We start from the raw sequence: 17,576 nt of genomic DNA, 5'->3' as shown, positions 1-17,576 counted from the left end.
TTGCCCCACCACTATACAGACTTGAGTGGAGATGAACAGACAGTAGCTGAACTGCAAAGCAGGTGCAGGAAAGAGAGCCAGCACCAGAGAGGCGAACTCAACCTTGAACACCAGCCAAACGATAGATGTGAGCTGCAGCTGCCGCACACACAGGGAAGATACAGCAAAGAAAGAGATATATTTAATTGCTGTGAGAAAGATCAAGAACTCAGAAGAGCGTATGGGAGTAGCCACTCCTGTCCTCCCACATGTGGGAAAGAAAACGCAGGAGAGTGCGAGCGAAGAGACCGGGACCTGCTGCTGGCCCCCAGATCTGCCTGCAAATTAAAACAAGAGGCTGAGAGAAAAGCAGCACAACTTCAGCAAGAAATAAGAAAGTGTGAACGAGCAATAATGGAAAATGATGCCTTGCTGAAAGATTTCAAGGCCAAAATAAGTGGCGCTGATCAAAAGCCAACATGGGATAGGATTATCAAACAACAAGTTGAGAAAAATAAAGAAACTCAATCCATGAGCCCACAAGATGCTGCTAAGTGTCTTGAAGAGCTGCAACGTTTAGTGGCTCAAGAAGAAATAGGTAATGAACAAAGAGGAAAACCAAAAGGACTTATCAGAGTTGAGATGGATGGTAAGTTCCAAGCTATCCCTGAAAGGGAACAGAAATCTATGAGACTGCGGTCCCGAACACTTTCAAACTATTACAGAGACACAGATGAATCAGAGCTTGGGTCTGACAGTGAAGAGCCGGACAACTACATGGCACCACTGCTCAGTAAGGGACCTCACCAGCCAAACAGGTATGTGCCATGGAACTTTATGGACATGACAGGACTGGTAAACCGACTCCCAGCCCTAACAGATGGAGCTGACAAATGGATTACAGCTCTGGAGGAAAACACAAGTGGCATAACTTTGGCAATGGGAGACATTAAAGCATTGTTGATGCAAATAGCAGGACAGCAGACAACAAAAGAAATCCTACAAGAAGGAAGAACAGGAAAGGTTTTCTCAAACAATGACTATGATGCAACACCATTTGGACCGTACCGTCCAGGAGTATGGAAAGCTCTCAGAGCTAAGTTTCCTGCAAAGATGGATCCCTCTAAGCTGGAGAAAGAGACTCTACAAGATGGAGAGAGTCCCACACAGTTCCTATATGACTTTCAGAGAAAGTGGAAAAATGAGACTGGAAGTGAATGGAATACAAATGAAACCACGAAAACCCTCTTCAAATTAATGGTAAAGAAAGCCATGCCAGAGGAGGTCAGAAAGAAACTGGACAATGTTGTTGGACTGATGAGGATGGAATGGCCGATGTACTCTGAACACATTGTGCACTATGTGGAAACATACAGAGCTGAAAAACAAAGCTTGGAAGAACAAAACAAGATGCTGGCTGGAAGACTCACACAGCTTCAAATAGGAGAGCTGACAAAGCAGAAGAAAGACAGAGAAAAGGCTAAACTGCATGCACCAGTGACCACAGTAGCAGTGGAGCCTAAGTGTGAAACAGCACAGGAATCAAAGCCTAACACTAAGAACGATACAACAATGTTACAGGCCCCAGTTATTCCTGCCACACCAGCAGCACAGCCAGTATCACAAATGTTTCCACCTGCACAGCATCCGTCCTATCAACCAGCAGGGGCTACACAGGTGCAGCAAACCCCTCCAATACATGTGCATCTAAATCAAGGCTACCCAACACAGGGCAGGGGCAGAATGAACCTAAGAGGAGGGTCCAATCAGAGAGGAAGATGGAGGAGAGGGCCCCCACTGATGCAGTACCAGACCCCACAACAATACCAAACAGGCCAGCAGTACCAAACTCCACAACCGCTTGCAGGCCCACCTGGGCAACCGAGAGCAGCGCAAGGAGAGTGCTGGGGATGTGGGCAACCAGGTCACATGATGAGAAACTGTCCGACTAATCCCTGGATGGGCCCTGCAGCACAGTGGCCATAGGGAGGCCCAGAGAAGCCTGAGGGGGAAGTCATTACACCTGTCATCACTCAGCAACCGCAGCATGAACCAACCATTGAAATAACAATACAAGATACTAAACATCGTTTCATGGTGGACACAGGGGCAACTTATTCATGCATAGGAAAAGAAGGAGCTGGACTTCCCCTGTCATCATCAAAGATCCGAACTGTTGGCTTCTCTGGGAAAACACAAGTGATACCATTAACGGAACCTATTCCAATAAAGGTTGCTGGAAAAACAATCTATGCGCCCCTTCTCTATTCCGCAGATACGCCAATAAATCTGTTGGGAAGAGACATATTATGCTCTTTAAAAGCAAGAATAATGTGCACCCCCGATGGGCTTGCCTTTGACATACCAGACGATAAGCTGAACACCATGATGACACTGATAAGACCGTCTGGAGATGAAGAATGTGAAACAAAAATCAGAGAAGCACTAGTTTACTGGCTGAAACTAACATCACCTGACTCACACCTGAAACAAGAATGGGAAGAATGGAAGCTGTTTGTAACCAACTACTATGAAAAGGCACAAGAACCAACTCTCTCTCTCCACTGCACTATGCTGTATGATAACAACCAGAGCCAAGAGGATTATGGGAAATGCTGGGATGAACTAATAAATAACACCACTACAGCAATCCAATATGATGACATCATCATAGGCCCTCAGGGAGCAGCAGCCATTGTCAAGCTTCCTGAGAGACTGCAAGGATGGTTTCAAGTTTCTGGTTCAGCACCACACATCACACTACTCATAGCAGAAGGACATGAATCACATGAGTTAGGACCAATGATAAGAGAGGCCCAACAAGTCAAACAATGGATCCCCACTGATTGTGAGTTTATTCAACACTCCCCAGATCAACGCTTTATAAAAATTATTAGTAGACAAGCTGATGAAGTGATAGCAGAAAAAGTACAATTAGAATATGAAACCCAAACAATCATGACACTAACAGATGAACATGAAGAATTATTAAAACAGGTTCCCCCACATGTGTGGTCAGCCAGCAAAACAGACGTAGGATTAGTTAAATCAGCTTCACCTCTCCAATTTAAAGTTAAAGCAGGAATGAGATTACCATACCAAAAACAATATCCACTTAAAAAAGAAGCTATAGAAGGAATAGGGCCTATAATACAGGGACTAGTAGAGGCAGGAGTACTGATCAGGACTAGAAGCATGTGTAACACTCCAATCTTTCCAATAAAAAAGCCAAACACCAATGATTATAGATTAGTGCATGATTTAAGAGCAATAAATGCAGTAGTACAGGAAGAAACCCCAATTGTCCCAGACCCCCACACACTGCTGTCCAACATCCCACCGGGAACTAAGTGGTACACCGTGATTGATCTCTGCTCAGCATTTTTCAGTGTGCCTGTACATCCTAATTCTCAATTCTTATTTGCCTTCACCTACCAGGGTCAGCAATACACTTATCAACGGCTGCCACAGGGCTTTGTGCATTCTCCCTCTATTTTTAACAGAGTGTTAGCAGAAGATCTTCAACATTTAGACATTCAATCAACCACATTAATGTATGTAGATGACATTCTGATCTGCTCAGAAACCAAAGAACAGTGTGAAAAGGATTCAGTTGCAGTGTTGAACGCACTGGCAGCTGGAGGTCATAAGGTCAGCAAGAGCAAGTTGCAGTTCTGTCAACAGACAGTAGAGTATTTAGGACGACAGCTTAGCGGCGAAAAGAGGCACATTGCACCCTCTCAAGTGGAGGCAATTGTAAAAGCTCCAAAACCACTGACTGTGGGACAAATGTTGTCCTTCTTGGGCATGGCTGGATACAGCAGACCCTGGATCTGTGATTATGCCATAAAAGCAGCTCCTTTAAGAAATATGATACGTGCAGCTGGACAAAATAACCGTTCAGCACCTCTGGTGTGGACAGAGGAAGCAGAAGGAGCATTTCAAATTCTAAAAAGAGACCTGCAGACTGCCCCAGCATTAGCTAATCCTGATTATAAGAAACCATTTCATCTTTATGTGGCTGAGAGACAGGGCTATGCATGTGCTGTTTTGATGCAGAATTCCCCTACAGGGAAACAACCGATAGCCTACTATAGCACCAAGCTTGATGACATTGAAGAAGGGCTGCCGCCTTGCTATCAGGGCTTGGCCGCAGCTGCGTTTGCTTACAAAAAAGCATCAGTTCTAACAATGGGACACCCAGTAACATTGTATACGTTACATCAATTGCATGCAATGCTAACCAGCCCTCGATTTGTAGTTACACAGGCCAGAAGGACCGGTTATGAAGTTTTACTGTCAGGAAAAGAATTAACAATTCAACGGTGCACCACAATAAATCCAGCAACTAGAATGGTGCTACCAAATGAAGGAATCCCACATGACTGCATTCAGGAGACAGACAGATTTATGCAAGTACGAGAAAATTTGCATAATCAACCGATCCCATCAGACTTAACATTATTTGTGGATGGGTCTTGTATACGAGATGAATTTGGCACCCGTGCGGGCTATGGTGTTGTTCAGTTAAGACCTGATGGCACATTTGATAAAATACAGTCGGTGAGCATTGATCAGCCATGTTCTGCTCAACTTGCTGAGATAAAAGCTCTCACTGCAGCCTGTAAGCTGGCTGCAGGAAAAACAGCCACTATCTACACTGATAGTGCGTACGGGTATGGAGTGTGTCACATTCATGCCTGCATCTGGAAACAAAGAGGCTTCATCCGTGCAGACGGCACACCGGTTGTGCATGGAGAAGCTGTGGCACAATTAATTCAGGCCATGCAACTACCAAAAGAGTTGGCTATCGTGAAATGTCCAGCACATCAAAGAAATGGCACCTTCATATCTAGAGGTAATAACTTAGCAGATGAAGCTGCAAAAGAAGCAACAAAAAGTGTAATACAATCTCCTGTTTTGAATGATGAAGATGCTATACCCATCACCAACTTAGCATCACTAATAAAAGCTCAGAACTCTGTTCCAGAGGCAGAGAAAAGGCTCTGGGTCCAAAGGGGGGCCATTAAAACAACCACCCCACATGCAGATTTATGGAGGAGTAGTCAGGGACATTTTGTGTTGCCGTTGTCACTCTTACCTTTTGCTATAAAGAAAATGCACGAGCCAGATCATTGTTCACGAGGCCAAGTGTTAAAGAAATTACAAGCTGTGTGGTGGTCACCTTACATGGCACCAATGGTGGATAGAGAACTGGCTTTGTGTCCACAGTGTCCTAAATATAATGTGAGAAAAACCTTCACCCACCCAATAGCTCACATACCAGTTCCTGAAGGCCCTTTCAGACATCTGATGATGGATTATGTGGACATGATAGACAGAGTGAGAGGTAAGAGGTACCTGTTTGTGGTGGTCTGTCGATTCAGCAGGTGGATAGAAGCTTGTCCAACAGCCAATCCAGACCACAAAGCAGCAGCTAAGTTCTTGTGTACAGAAGTCTTTCCCAGGTTTGGAATGCCAGATACTATATCTTCTGATAATGGTCCTCACTTTGTGTCAAAAGTTATAAGAGAGATGTTTTACATCTTAGGAGTTAAGCAGAAGTTTGGATGTGTTTATCACCCTCAGTCACAAGGTTCAGTAGAACGAGCGAATGGAGCGCTTAAAGCTAAAATCTGTAAAATAATGGCAGACAGTAATAACAAACTGACATGGGTGGATGCATTACCACTGGCATTGATGTATATGCGCTCACAAACTAACCGACTAACTCATCTAACACCTCATGAAATGCTTACTGGCCGACCAATGCCTCTTCCACAGTATCGTGGTCCGATAGAGGGACCAACACTGCACCAGCTTGAAAAAGAACTGGGAGATTATTTAAGGGGTTTGACTAAAATCCACAGACTTATCTTCCAACAGGTGAAAGAGGCCAACGGTACAGGGGAGAACAGAATACCACTGGATGTGAGAAACATCCAAGTAGGAGACCAGGTGTTTATACGCGTGTTCAAAAGGCAGTGGAATCAGCCTCGCAGAGAGGGGCCGTTCAAGGTTGTGTTAACCACACCCACTGCTTTAAAGTAGAAGGTAAGGACTTCTGGTACCACCTTAATCACTGCACGCGTCACCGACCACCTAACCCGCCGGGGAACCTACCAGCCCCAGTGCATGCTGAAGGGGATGCGGACAGCACCCCACGAAGTAGAATACCAGCTTTACTTCCTTCTAACGGGGAAAGACGATCAGAAAGATTAAAAGCAAGAAGACAAGTCACGCAAACCTCACAAAGGGAAATACCAGACCACGCACATAGTAACACTGACTTTAATAATGCAACATCCACAGTTACAAGTCCTGGAACAGCAGGTGAAGGGTTCTCAGTCGAAGATGCTGCTTCCCTTGCTCCTGACCACTCTGACGTACCTCTACACACACCAGCATGGGAAGGAGACGTGTCGGAGGAGCCTGAATAGCCCCCGCCGCCTTTCTCTCTCCTCTCTCTCTGTTCTTCTTGTGCTAACCCTTTTAGGCTTAGCAAGGGGGGAGCTACTACTGCTACATGACACTGCGTCTGAGCTAACTAGTACTGAAAAAGGCCAACACCCACTAGCTGGTTGTGCGCTGGCCATGATTACACTAGCTGTTCATAAAGGCATAATAGAACCACGGAGCAACCGCCACTACACATATGTAAAGTCTAATGCATATGAGTTCACACTGACCACTAGTTTTTCAGAAACGTATTGGCTGGGAAATCCACGCACTGATGACTGCCGAGGAGAAGGGATGATGACCATACAGGTAACATGCACGAAAACGATATGTCAGGAAGCTGATGCAGGAGAGCCCATGACAGTGTTAGAAGCTAATCAATTATTCCACTTAATACATGGGAGAGAGAAACGTGATGTAGAAAAATTAAAAACGTCCAAATGGGACACTAATCTATTTCAACAGTGGCTAAAATATTCGGCTGAAGCAATGTTCAATGCAAAAGGAGGAAAAAAGCAAGACTGTATTGCTTGCTATAATGCCAAAAAGATACCCCAAATTAAACCACTGCCAGGAAGTGAAATAGGAAGCTGTCCTGATTTGTCAGTATGTTTTGCACACTGTGCATTGCACATGGCAGGAGATTTGCAGCAATGGAGCGATGTACTAACAGTTTGCCCATCTAGATATACTCGAAAGCATAGAGAGTTTGACATAGCAACCATAATACCTCCAATTGTAAGAAAACCTGATTCCATGACCTTTCCTATCTGTATAGTACGGGGGGAGGAATTGGAGCAGGTAACAGGCAGAAGAACACCAAAGATGAAGGATGCGGCAGGATTGGTGAAATGCAGCAAGGAAACATGGTACCCAAGAACAGCAACAAGTAATGTGACAGCCACCATCAAAATGTGCACCACCAGCCCAAAAGCCCGCATGAAATGCACCCAAGTTGTTTCAAACGGAGCACATGTAATATATGAGAGAAACCTTACTACAATCTCACAATATAGACTATTAGATTTTGCTGAAGGCACAGCTCCATTAGGAGACATCTTCTGGACCTGTGAAAACAATGCCACAATAATGCCTCAATTACCAAGAAATTGGACGGGCATATGTGCCCCAGTAATGCTGACTGGACAACTGACGCTAATCACCCAGAAAACTGCACCAGCTAGTTCCCGACCAAAAAGAAATGCACCACAGCAGTACACCCTAGCCAATTGGACATGGACATACCAACCAGCAGAAGTATATATCACATGGGACCAGGTACCAAGTGGAGTCCCAGGTGAATATGAGGCAATAGGCTCAGATTGGATACAGTCAGGTAGAGTGGCAGGAAGCATCCCGCTCACTGGTCAAATACCCAATGCTCAATACATAGCAAGAAATAGTCGATGGGTTAATTACTTATGGTACAATCAACAGAGGTTCATAAATTTCACCCTGTTAGGCTTTGAATTGGTAAAAGACCAACTGCATCCCACGTCAGTTATGGCATTACAAAACAGATTTGTGATTGAGTCCATAATGGCCACAGATCAAGGAGTATGTGAAGAGTTTGGAAAGGAGTGTTGTACCGTAATACCTCTCCACACAGCAGAGGAGGGTGACTTGACACGAGTATTAAATGCAATGAAGAAAGTGCGGGACGAACACGTTAATAACTCAAACTGGAACACAAGATTGGCAAGTCTGTGGGACTGGCTTAGCAAAATGAGCTGGCTGAGGTGGCTTAAAATGATAGGAGTGACAATAGGAGGATTCTTTGTGTTGATTTTAATAATAATCTGCTGCATCTTGCCCCTGCTACGCATCCTGATCTCCAAAGTGCTGCAAAGTGTGACAGGGCAGTTCCCATTACAGGTAAGAGATGGTGATGAAATTGTTTTGACCGAATTTGACGATAGCATTAGTGACTTCAGTAACAGCACAGGGGATATAGATGATTAAAAACTAAAAACCAAGGTCATCATCCCTCTCCATTAAGGTATGTACAGTGTTCAAAATCAGTAGAAAAGAATGTGAACAACACAAAAGCAACATATTTATGTACATATGTAAATACACAACTATAACCATTTTATTCATTTTCCATAAAGACTATACAATGGCTGAGGCTTTCTGGACCTGGCAGGCAGCCATGGCGTCTGGCAGTCAGGACGATGGGACCGACAGACCAGGCCCATCACACATGTTAGCAGCACCTTATCACATAGCCACATCATCCAGGGAAACACCTATTCTGACCACCATGATACAGGCAGGATCTAACGGTGAAGGAGGGAGGCAGCAATCCTTTTACCAGCATCGACTTCCACCTTTGATGCCAACACCATTCGGAGCGGCCATTGCCCAGGTTCGACCACACCGCAGGACCATACCTCCACCATCCCCAGCACTGACTCCACCATCACCATTGCCACCAGTACTGACACCACCACCACCACCACCACCACCTACACCGGCGACATCAACATTAGAGGAACCCCAGCATCCAGAGGAGAACAACGACCCATGGCAGCAGATCAACTTGCCTCCAGACCCAGCAGTGAATCATCCAGAGAATGATGATGAGGAGGAGCCATCATCCAATCCAACATCTCCAGCAGAATCTTCTGAGCTGGCCAACCAGGACCTCAACAGACGGCTGTTTCCCTCACGACGTCATCACATTTCTGAGGGAGATGGTAACCTAATGGGCAGATACCTGTCGCGCCCATGGAATACCTATACCACGGCACGTGACTTTGAGGAGGAGATTGCCACAATGTCACGCCACACCTTTTTTCTTACTACTCGGAACCTATCACAGGAGGGAAGAAGGGCTCTTAAGGCAATTCGGAGCAGAGCGCGACAGCGGAATAAGAACATGGAGCTTAGAGCGCGGGCTCAACGTGCCGAAAGATCACTCGCCACTATGGAGAACAAAAGGAACCGGGCCAGGATGGATGCTGAACGATACAGGCAAGCTATTAACTGTATATACAACCACTGCTGCAATTACACAATCGTGCTCCTTTCTGGAATAAGTGACATGCAAGAGGGAAACTTCCATGGGCCCAACATACTTCGTGATGAACATGTGGAAATGGAGAGGGCACGATTGCTCCCAAGGTTATCAGAACCTTATCCATGAAAACTGACACTACCATCAGTGTTTGCTTCATATATGAACATATGTAACCACTTAGTATCGACATCATATTGGAACTTGTATAACCACATAATCATGTGTATTATTAGTGTGACAGAGACCCCAGAAGATAACTGGATGCTACAAGGAGGAGAAAACACCTGTATAATGGACTTCCGGGGGACTATGGACACAGTAACTCCATAACCTGCATATTAAGAAGGACTGCTATTGATGGACACAAACCAATGTGTGATGTATTATAAATAAACTCTGTTTGATAAGGCGGTGCAGAAGGAAGGTACAAATGGTTAACAGTAGAGCTTGAGAGATCGTATAAAAATAATTCTGAAATAAGTAATTGGACAAATCCAAAAGGTGCAAATTAAAATTATTCAAATATTATTCAATAATGCTGAATAACATATATAAACATAAACAAACATAATAAACATACTATTATAAATTAACACAACTAGTAGAGACAGGAAGTTTACACTACCTGTGTGATGTTGTCAAAATGTAGTAGCATTCTGACCAGAACGATTAGGAGAAAGGACTAAGTAGGTCTGTAAAGACTGAAAAGTCAGGAAGGTTTCTTTGATTATTTTAAAAGTACTGGGCATTTAGAACCCAGTAAGTGTTGAGCATGCAGGCTTGAGGCATAAGGTGTAAAGCTGCTCTGAGAGAGAACAATGTCGGAAACTTCTCTATAAAAAAATAAGGTAACTGGTACTTAAGGAAAACTCCTTAGAAAGTTAAACCTAAAGTTCTGTGTAGCTTTATGAGCCAAAGATGAGTATTCTTGTTTTTGTTTTGTTTTTTCACTTATATTAAATAGCATATTTGAAGACTAGATGGTAGTAACCTGAGCACATACACATATTATGCATGTTTACTTATAATCTGTGCTCATAGATACACTTCTCCACACAAATATATATATTATGCATGCTTATTTCATTTTCATTGAACATGTGTGTGAGACATTTATTCACTAGATTAGATTGAAATGTGTTTAGGGATCTGGACCACATGACGTGGCAATTTACCTCTCATGAGTGACATTGAAAGTGAGGGGACGTTTCCCGAGTCATGTTGTCCTGTCCATAGGTGTTCTGTCAGTGACGGCACCTGGGTGATCCATTTTGTACAGGTAAGTGCCTGGGATCACTTTTAGAAGTGCCTCATAACTGTTTTATTGATAGTTGTGACACATTCTTTAGGGAGGCCCTCACTGTAGAACTCACATATCAACATACCGACATATAATCCTATGTTTTGTTGTTGAATTGCATGTATGTTACTGATGGATGGTCCTTTTAGGACCAAAGGGGGGAAATGTTGTGTAAAAATTCATAAAGTTTATAAAGTAAATACTGTTGAGATTTCAGGAGACAATGTTACAAAATAATATGGCACCTGCTGTACTACAACAGCACCCAACAGCACCCACTGTGGCAGGTGTGGATAATAGCACTCACGGGGTCATGTGTGTAAGGAGGAGACCCTGTTATGCAACAGAAGTGTAGTAGCACCAAGACCATTAAAACTACAGTGTGTTTTACTGACCTAGATAAGGCAGGTGGGAGGAGTGCAGCTTCTGCTGCAAGCTCCTGACCTACAGTAACCTGACCTTGGGAAAGTGAAGGTTTGGAGGGGAGCTGCCCCGCCCGGGGAGAAAAGGGCAGAGCAACAAGTGTCTTCACTTTGTTTGGGATTATGATTGGGTAAAAATATAATAAAATAATGGTCAAAAACACCCTAAAAGGTCAAGATGATGATCTAACGTCCGGGGAGCTGAATCCCACCCCGTGAGCAACAGGTATATAAGGTGATGTTGTGACCAAAAATCCTCAGTCTGTCTTGTCTTCTGTCACTTTTCTGTGGAATAAACGCTTTGTCGACCCTGGATCTTACTGCTCTGGACTTAGTCATTTTTTGAGACCCTGCGGTTGGGACTTAGAATAATTTTGGGATCTGGCTACTGGGACTTAGAATAATTTTAGGATCTTGCTTTGGACTTAGTTTATTTTCCACACTTTGGGAGTTTTATCTCTTCACCTCTTTGGGAAGTTACTAATTTTCTGGAAACTTACTACTGTGCATTTAGTTCATTTTTCTTCTTTTTGGGATTTACCATCTAATCTCTGGAATTTATATATTTAGAATTTTATTATCTCAATAAAGGATAATTTACACCTATTGGATTTATAAAAAGCTCAGTCAGATTGGAATACAAAATTTAAAGGCTTTAGTGTCGGACACGACAAGGTATAATGCTGAGGTCACCCCGTTCTGAGGTTGTCTCTGCTATTTAACCCTTCTCCCGGGGCCTGGTGCAATCTCCTTATCACACTGTGGGTGAAGATGTTTTACATAAACAATCGGTCAGTCAAACACAACATAAGATGTCAGCACCTAACGTGCGACAGAACCTTGAGAGGGAGATAGATTGTTTTTCTAAGAATGTTCAGTTCTAAGTCTACTACTTCTACTATTTTTTCGCATGTATTGAAAATCCCTTAGTGTACCAATGTTTTGTAAGAGCATCTAACATTCCCCCCTTTGACACATGGTCTAGTCCTTGTGTCAGCTTCGCGAAATGAGGGAAAACGTGTTTAGGCAGGCAAGGTTTGCCGTCGGGCCCATACCAAACGCCATGGCTACTGGTGGCGCCATTCGTCAGCCAGAGCTTGCGTTCCTGTGGGGTAGAGAATGTCTGAAGATCAGGGAGAGCAGAGGGAGGAGAGGGAGGTTGGGTAGAGGGGGAGGATAAGAGGCAGGGAACAAAGGGAAGGGGAAGTCGGGAAGCTGTCTTTTCAGCAGCATCAGCACATGCGTTTCCAGCAGAGATGGGATCAGCGCCCCCAGTGTGTGCGGGGCACTTACATACAGCAATTGCAGCTGGTAACAGAATTGCGTCGAGCAGATCAGCAACCTTATCATGATGCAAGATAGGTTTGCCATCAGATTTCAAAAACTTTCTGTGTTTCCACAGAGCACCAAAGTCATGTGTGACGCCAAAAGCGTATCTGGAGTCTGTGCAGATAGTAACAGACTTCCCTTCAGCCAAATTACAGGCTTCGGTCAGTGCGATCAACTCCGCAGCCTGAGCAGAGTAATGTCCTGGTAAAGCGCCAGACTGTAAAACAGTATGAGAGGTGCAGACTGCATATCCAACCTGACAGTGGCCCGAAGCAGGGTCTCTAGAGGCATCAACAAAGAGAACGAAGTCACAGTTAGGAATTGGCACCTCCGATAGATCTGGGCGCGGAGTGCAGACCTGGTTCAACACCGAAACACAGTTGTGAGGCTCGCCATCGTCAGGGCCTGGAAACAAAGTGGCTGGGTTAAGCACATTGCACCTTTTGACACTAATGTTTGGCATTTCCAGTAAGATGGTGTTGTATCTAAGCCATAGGGCTGTAGAAAGATGTGATGTTTTTTGTTCCAAAAGGATCAAAGACACGGCATGAGGAACCAGCAGGGTGACATCAGAATAGCCAACAATGTCACGTGATGCCAGCACGGCTTTCTCTGCTGCAGCCACTGCTCGGAGGCATCGTGGGAGCCCCGCAGCGACTGGGTCAAGCTTAGCAGAGAAATAGGCTACAGGGCGTGGACGCCCTCCGTGATCCTGTCGAAGGACAGAGGTCATACAACCTGATTTCTCATCCACTGTTTGGGTGAAAGGTCGCGTAGGGTCAGGCAGACCCAAAGTAGGAGCCGACTGAAGAGCTAGTTTGAGGTCGGTGAATGCCTGTTCAGCCTCAGACGTCCACATGAGGCGGGTGGTGGATGCAGAAGACGTCTGCATCAGAGCTCTAAGCGGAGCCTCCAAGACGGCGCAGTTGGGAATGAAATTCCTGCAATAAGAGCACATGCCTAAAAAGGACATAAGCGGTTTGTATGTGCACGGTTTAGGCAGGTTCTGAATAGCTTCAGCTCTTTTAGGTGAAATGGATTTCCCTTCAGCGGTGATGATGGGACCTAGGAAGGTAACTTCAGTCTGAACAAACTGTAATTTAGACAGACTTGCTCTGTGGCCTGCAGCATGCAGGTGTTTCAGCAGCTTGATTGTGTCTGCTGTGCAAGTTTCCTGATCCTCACTGCAGATCATCAAGTCGTCAACGTACTGCAGCAGGGCGGTGCCTGGGGACAAGACAAGATCATCCAGGCTGTCTTTCAGTGCCATATTGTAGATTGTAGGGCTTTCTGAATACACCTGGCACAGTCTGGTAAAGGTGTATGACTTTCCGTTAAATTCAAAAGCAAACCAGAATTGACTGTCTTTGTGGACGGGCACGCTGAAAAAAGCATTGGCCAAATCAATTACTAAAAAAAATTTAGCCTTGGGCGGAACCTGAGAAAGAATGGTGTAGGCGTTCGGTACCGTAGGCGCGCGTGGTTGGAACGCCGTATTTACTGCTTGCAGATCCTGGACAAACCTCCATTCTGTTGGCTGTCCTTTGTCTCTGATTTTCTTAACCGGGAAGAGTGGAGTCCTCACTGGAGAGTTGTCACATGGGATGACGACTCCTGCTTTCAACAGAGAGTTAAACACCGGTGTTATTCCTTCAATTGCTTCTCTCTTTAAGGGTATTGCTGTTTGCATGGTCTGTAGTCAGATTTTGGCGTGATGACCACTGGGTCACACCCTTTGATCAGACCTACATCATATTTGTGTGTGGCCCACAGGGAAGCTGGAACTTCCTGTAAGGCTGGATACTGCGTCAGAGCGTCCTCCGACAAAAACACGTGTTGTGGAGTATGTGTGGAATGTTGAGGTACCAAGTGCACTGTACGCTGCGCATGAAAGATAGACTGAAAAAGTTTCTTGTAAGCATGCAAAGTAGGTGAATACAGCACATTGTCTGTGGTTGTAACCTGCACTTCCTCCGGAGTGGAAATCAGTAAAATACCTAAACTACACATGAGATCTCTTCCTAATAGATTTACTGGGCATAAGTTTGAAAGCAAAAATGAATGTTTGAGTGTCTTGCCGTCTGATTTTGTGCAAGACAGAGGAACAGTAAGTTTTTCTTTAATAGTCTGGTACGTACAGTAATTATTATTACTTCTCTCTAATAGTCGTCTTCCCTTTAATAGTCATTAATAGTCTGTTTCAGTCTGTTTCAGTCTTCCTATAGTCTGGTTTTGTTTTTTCTACAGTCTGGCCAGACAAACCTATAGTGTGCACAAATCTTTTTTAGAAGAATTGAAATTAATTTGTTGTAAATTGAAATAGTTTAAACCCATCAGACTGCAAAGTCATGCAGCAGTTGTCATTTAGCTGTTTGTCATCATTTTAAAATCACTCTGTGGGATGTTTTGAGCAGAAAGCGATTCTTCATATCAAGCAGATAAGCATGAACATGAATTTGAGCGTGTATCAGCTGTAAGCGTGTTTCTTCATTGCGTGCATGGAAATGTGTGTGTGTGTGTTTGTGGTACCGTCTTTTACGTCATGTGAAAAGGAACCGTCACCTTCCTCCTTCCCCAACCATCAGTCTGATGTGAGCGCCAGTGGGTGGAGCCTGACGTAGATGGGACAGTTGTTCCTCGATGACAGACCTTTCCTGGATCCTCAGATGCAGCTCTTTTGGGCCGATCACGTCTGAAGCCTCTCCTGTTGTTTCAACCAGTGTCCGTGTCAGAGCACGTCTTCTCACTCTGCTGTTTCTCTGTCCTTGTTTTAATTTGCTGATTGTCATAAGCAGGTGTCTGTGTCAGACACACACGCTTGTAGTAGCTGGTTCATCTGATGAGCCCAGAACGTGACGGCTGCAGACGTTGTGGAGTCGCTGAGGCGTCCATGCTGTGGTCTGTGTCCTCCAGCTGCTGTGGTGTCAGAGCTTCCACCCTGTTCTGGTTGTTGGTCGGCGCTTCTTCTCCTCCGGTTCTTCTGCTGATGGTGGGAAAGGAGTCCAGATCTGGATTTGCCCTCATCGCGCTCAGTTCTGCATTAGGACAGAGAGCAGAAACAATGGGAGCATTTGCTCTTGACATGACGTGTGTGTGTGGTGTGTGGTGTGCAAGCTTCCACAGAGTTGTTATCTTTTCTGCCAGCTACGTCACCACTTTCATCCTTTCTCCCTCCTAACTCTTTTTGGCATTTCAGTATTTCCCTGCGTTCTGATTCTTCCCAAATCCCAACCCAAATCTCAAGGCATCTGTTGTTTAATTCAATTTCCTCTAAAGTTTTAACTTTGATCGTTTTACTTTTACGGAGCTGTTTCTCCTTTTCTTCTAATTTTTCTTTTAAAGCGCGTATGTCCTTCACACTGAGTGATCCACCTTCTTGAAACCCATAATGTTTTGTCCAGTCGTGAAGACGCACTCATCACCATATTTACGTCTCATTAATTTGTAATGCTGCAGTCTGGTGGTGGAGCCCCGAACCCATCTTTCAGAGTCCCGGCGATTTCCTGCCTTAGATTTTTATGTGTTCCGGCGGGAACCTTTTTGGAAATTTCTCTTCCACAGACGTCTCCGTAGAAAGGGAACCGCTCAGATCAGCGACAGGGTTCTCGGAAGTGGTCCCTCACCGTCAGGCCCCTCTAAGACCCAGGTCCCTCGTATCTCAAAAACACTTCCCTCTGCAAACGCACTCCGTATTTCAGAAGCCGTCTTTTATTTCTTGTCCACACCCTTTGGACTGCGCTCAGATCTGCACACTGGTCTGTATCCTCAGTACAGACAAAACAAGCTCGTTCCACGAGCCAACCCTTAGCAACCACCGTCTCGGCCACCAGGGCAGACTTTGACCTAATTAATTTTACCCAATTATTAAATTTTAAAATTTAATTTTTTTGGTTGTTCCTAATATTATATTTTGGATGTTTTCAGCCAAATAGTCGTTTTAGAATTATTATTATCTCTAGTCCTAGTCATGTTTTCTTTTGTCGTTGTTTGTTTTAGTCTAGTTGGGGATGTTTTAGAATTAATTGTTATTTGCCTTACTTTCCCTAAACCAAAGAGCCAAGTAAACCCGAATACCTGAAACCAATTTCAAACCCGTTTTTTTTTCCCTTCAACAAGTCGCAACAAAACGGAATCTCTCTCACCGGGCTGAGTAGTAGTAGGATTTTGGGTTCGTTGGATCTCGTCAGAGGCGATCCAGACGGGTGAGCAGTCCTCCCACTCGGGACAGCTGTAGAGGTTTGGAGGCTGAGCGAACCCAGTCCTCAGGACTATCGTCCCTGGTCACACCGTCCAGACGACCTGCCGCGGGATCCTGTTCGTAGACGCCAATTTCTGTGGTGGAAATTTTGGAATAAAGGCCGAGGAGAGAGGTGTCCTTTTGTGCGATTTATTGAAATAATAAAGAAAATGAAAAATAACGAGGAAAGCAAATCAAAAAGCCAGCTGGGGAGATCTGAACATACACCACAGAGGTATAATGCTGAGGTCATCCCATTCTGAGGTTGTCTCTGAGATAGATTGTTTGTCTAAGAATCTTCAGTTCTAAGTCTAATCAACAAGTACAGAATGCACGGTTGCTATACAGAGTCAGAAATTAACACAAGAAGCATAAAGTACAATTTTTCCATTATAGTAGTCAGGACCACAGCTCCCAGTAAGTCCAGTAACTTTGTATTGTAACGAGAGACCCCCACCACACACGCACACACACACACACGCACACACACACACACACACACACACACACACACACACACACACACACACACACACACAAACACACACGCTGTAAGGTTTGCTCTGACGGTACGCACGTTAGAGGCCAGACGCGCGGCCTTAGAAAGTGGGACTCTTATTTTGAAACAGAGTACAACTACGACGCGAAGGCGGTGAAGAGCAAATTAAATCCAGACGACATCAACTGAAATCAAGCATCTTTTGGTTAATTTGTCCATAAGATGAAATACAAAACACATCCGTTTTCTCGTTTCTCTTGATCAAAACACGGAATTTAATCAAAGTACCGTGGTAAAAACAAATAAACCAGCTGAAATCGAGGTTTTCA

At 44.5% G+C, this 17,576-nt stretch overlaps 2 protein-coding genes across 2 annotated transcripts in view; one reads left to right on the top strand and one right to left on the bottom strand.

The window, feature by feature from the left end:
* Positions 1-17,576, bottom strand: part of LOC114865608 (uncharacterized) — a 47,123-nt gene that overhangs the window by 10,071 nt on the left and 19,476 nt on the right. The gene's annotated exons all lie outside the window — the stretch shown is intronic.
* LOC129604873 (uncharacterized) lies at positions 6,277-11,495 on the top strand. The gene is made up of 2 exons (XM_055513018.1): positions 6,277-8,806; positions 8,877-11,495. Exon 1 carries the CDS (start codon positions 6,277-6,279, stop codon positions 8,398-8,400), a length of 2,124 nt encoding a protein of 707 aa, XP_055368993.1. The 3' UTR covers positions 8,401-8,806; positions 8,877-11,495.

The sequence above is a fragment of the Betta splendens genome, chromosome 11 (genome assembly GCF_900634795.4).
Source record: "Betta splendens chromosome 11, fBetSpl5.4, whole genome shotgun sequence".
Lineage (NCBI taxonomy): Eukaryota > Metazoa > Chordata > Actinopteri > Anabantiformes > Osphronemidae > Betta > Betta splendens.
Note: the sequence above shows the minus strand (reverse complement) of the source record. Positions and strands in the feature narration are given on the sequence as shown.

What these genes read in the sequence shown, in the direction of transcription:
- LOC129604873 (XM_055513018.1), top strand. Translation starts at nt 6,277, where the DNA reads ATGCAACATCCACAGTTACAAGTCCTGGAACAGCAGGTGAAGGGTTCT.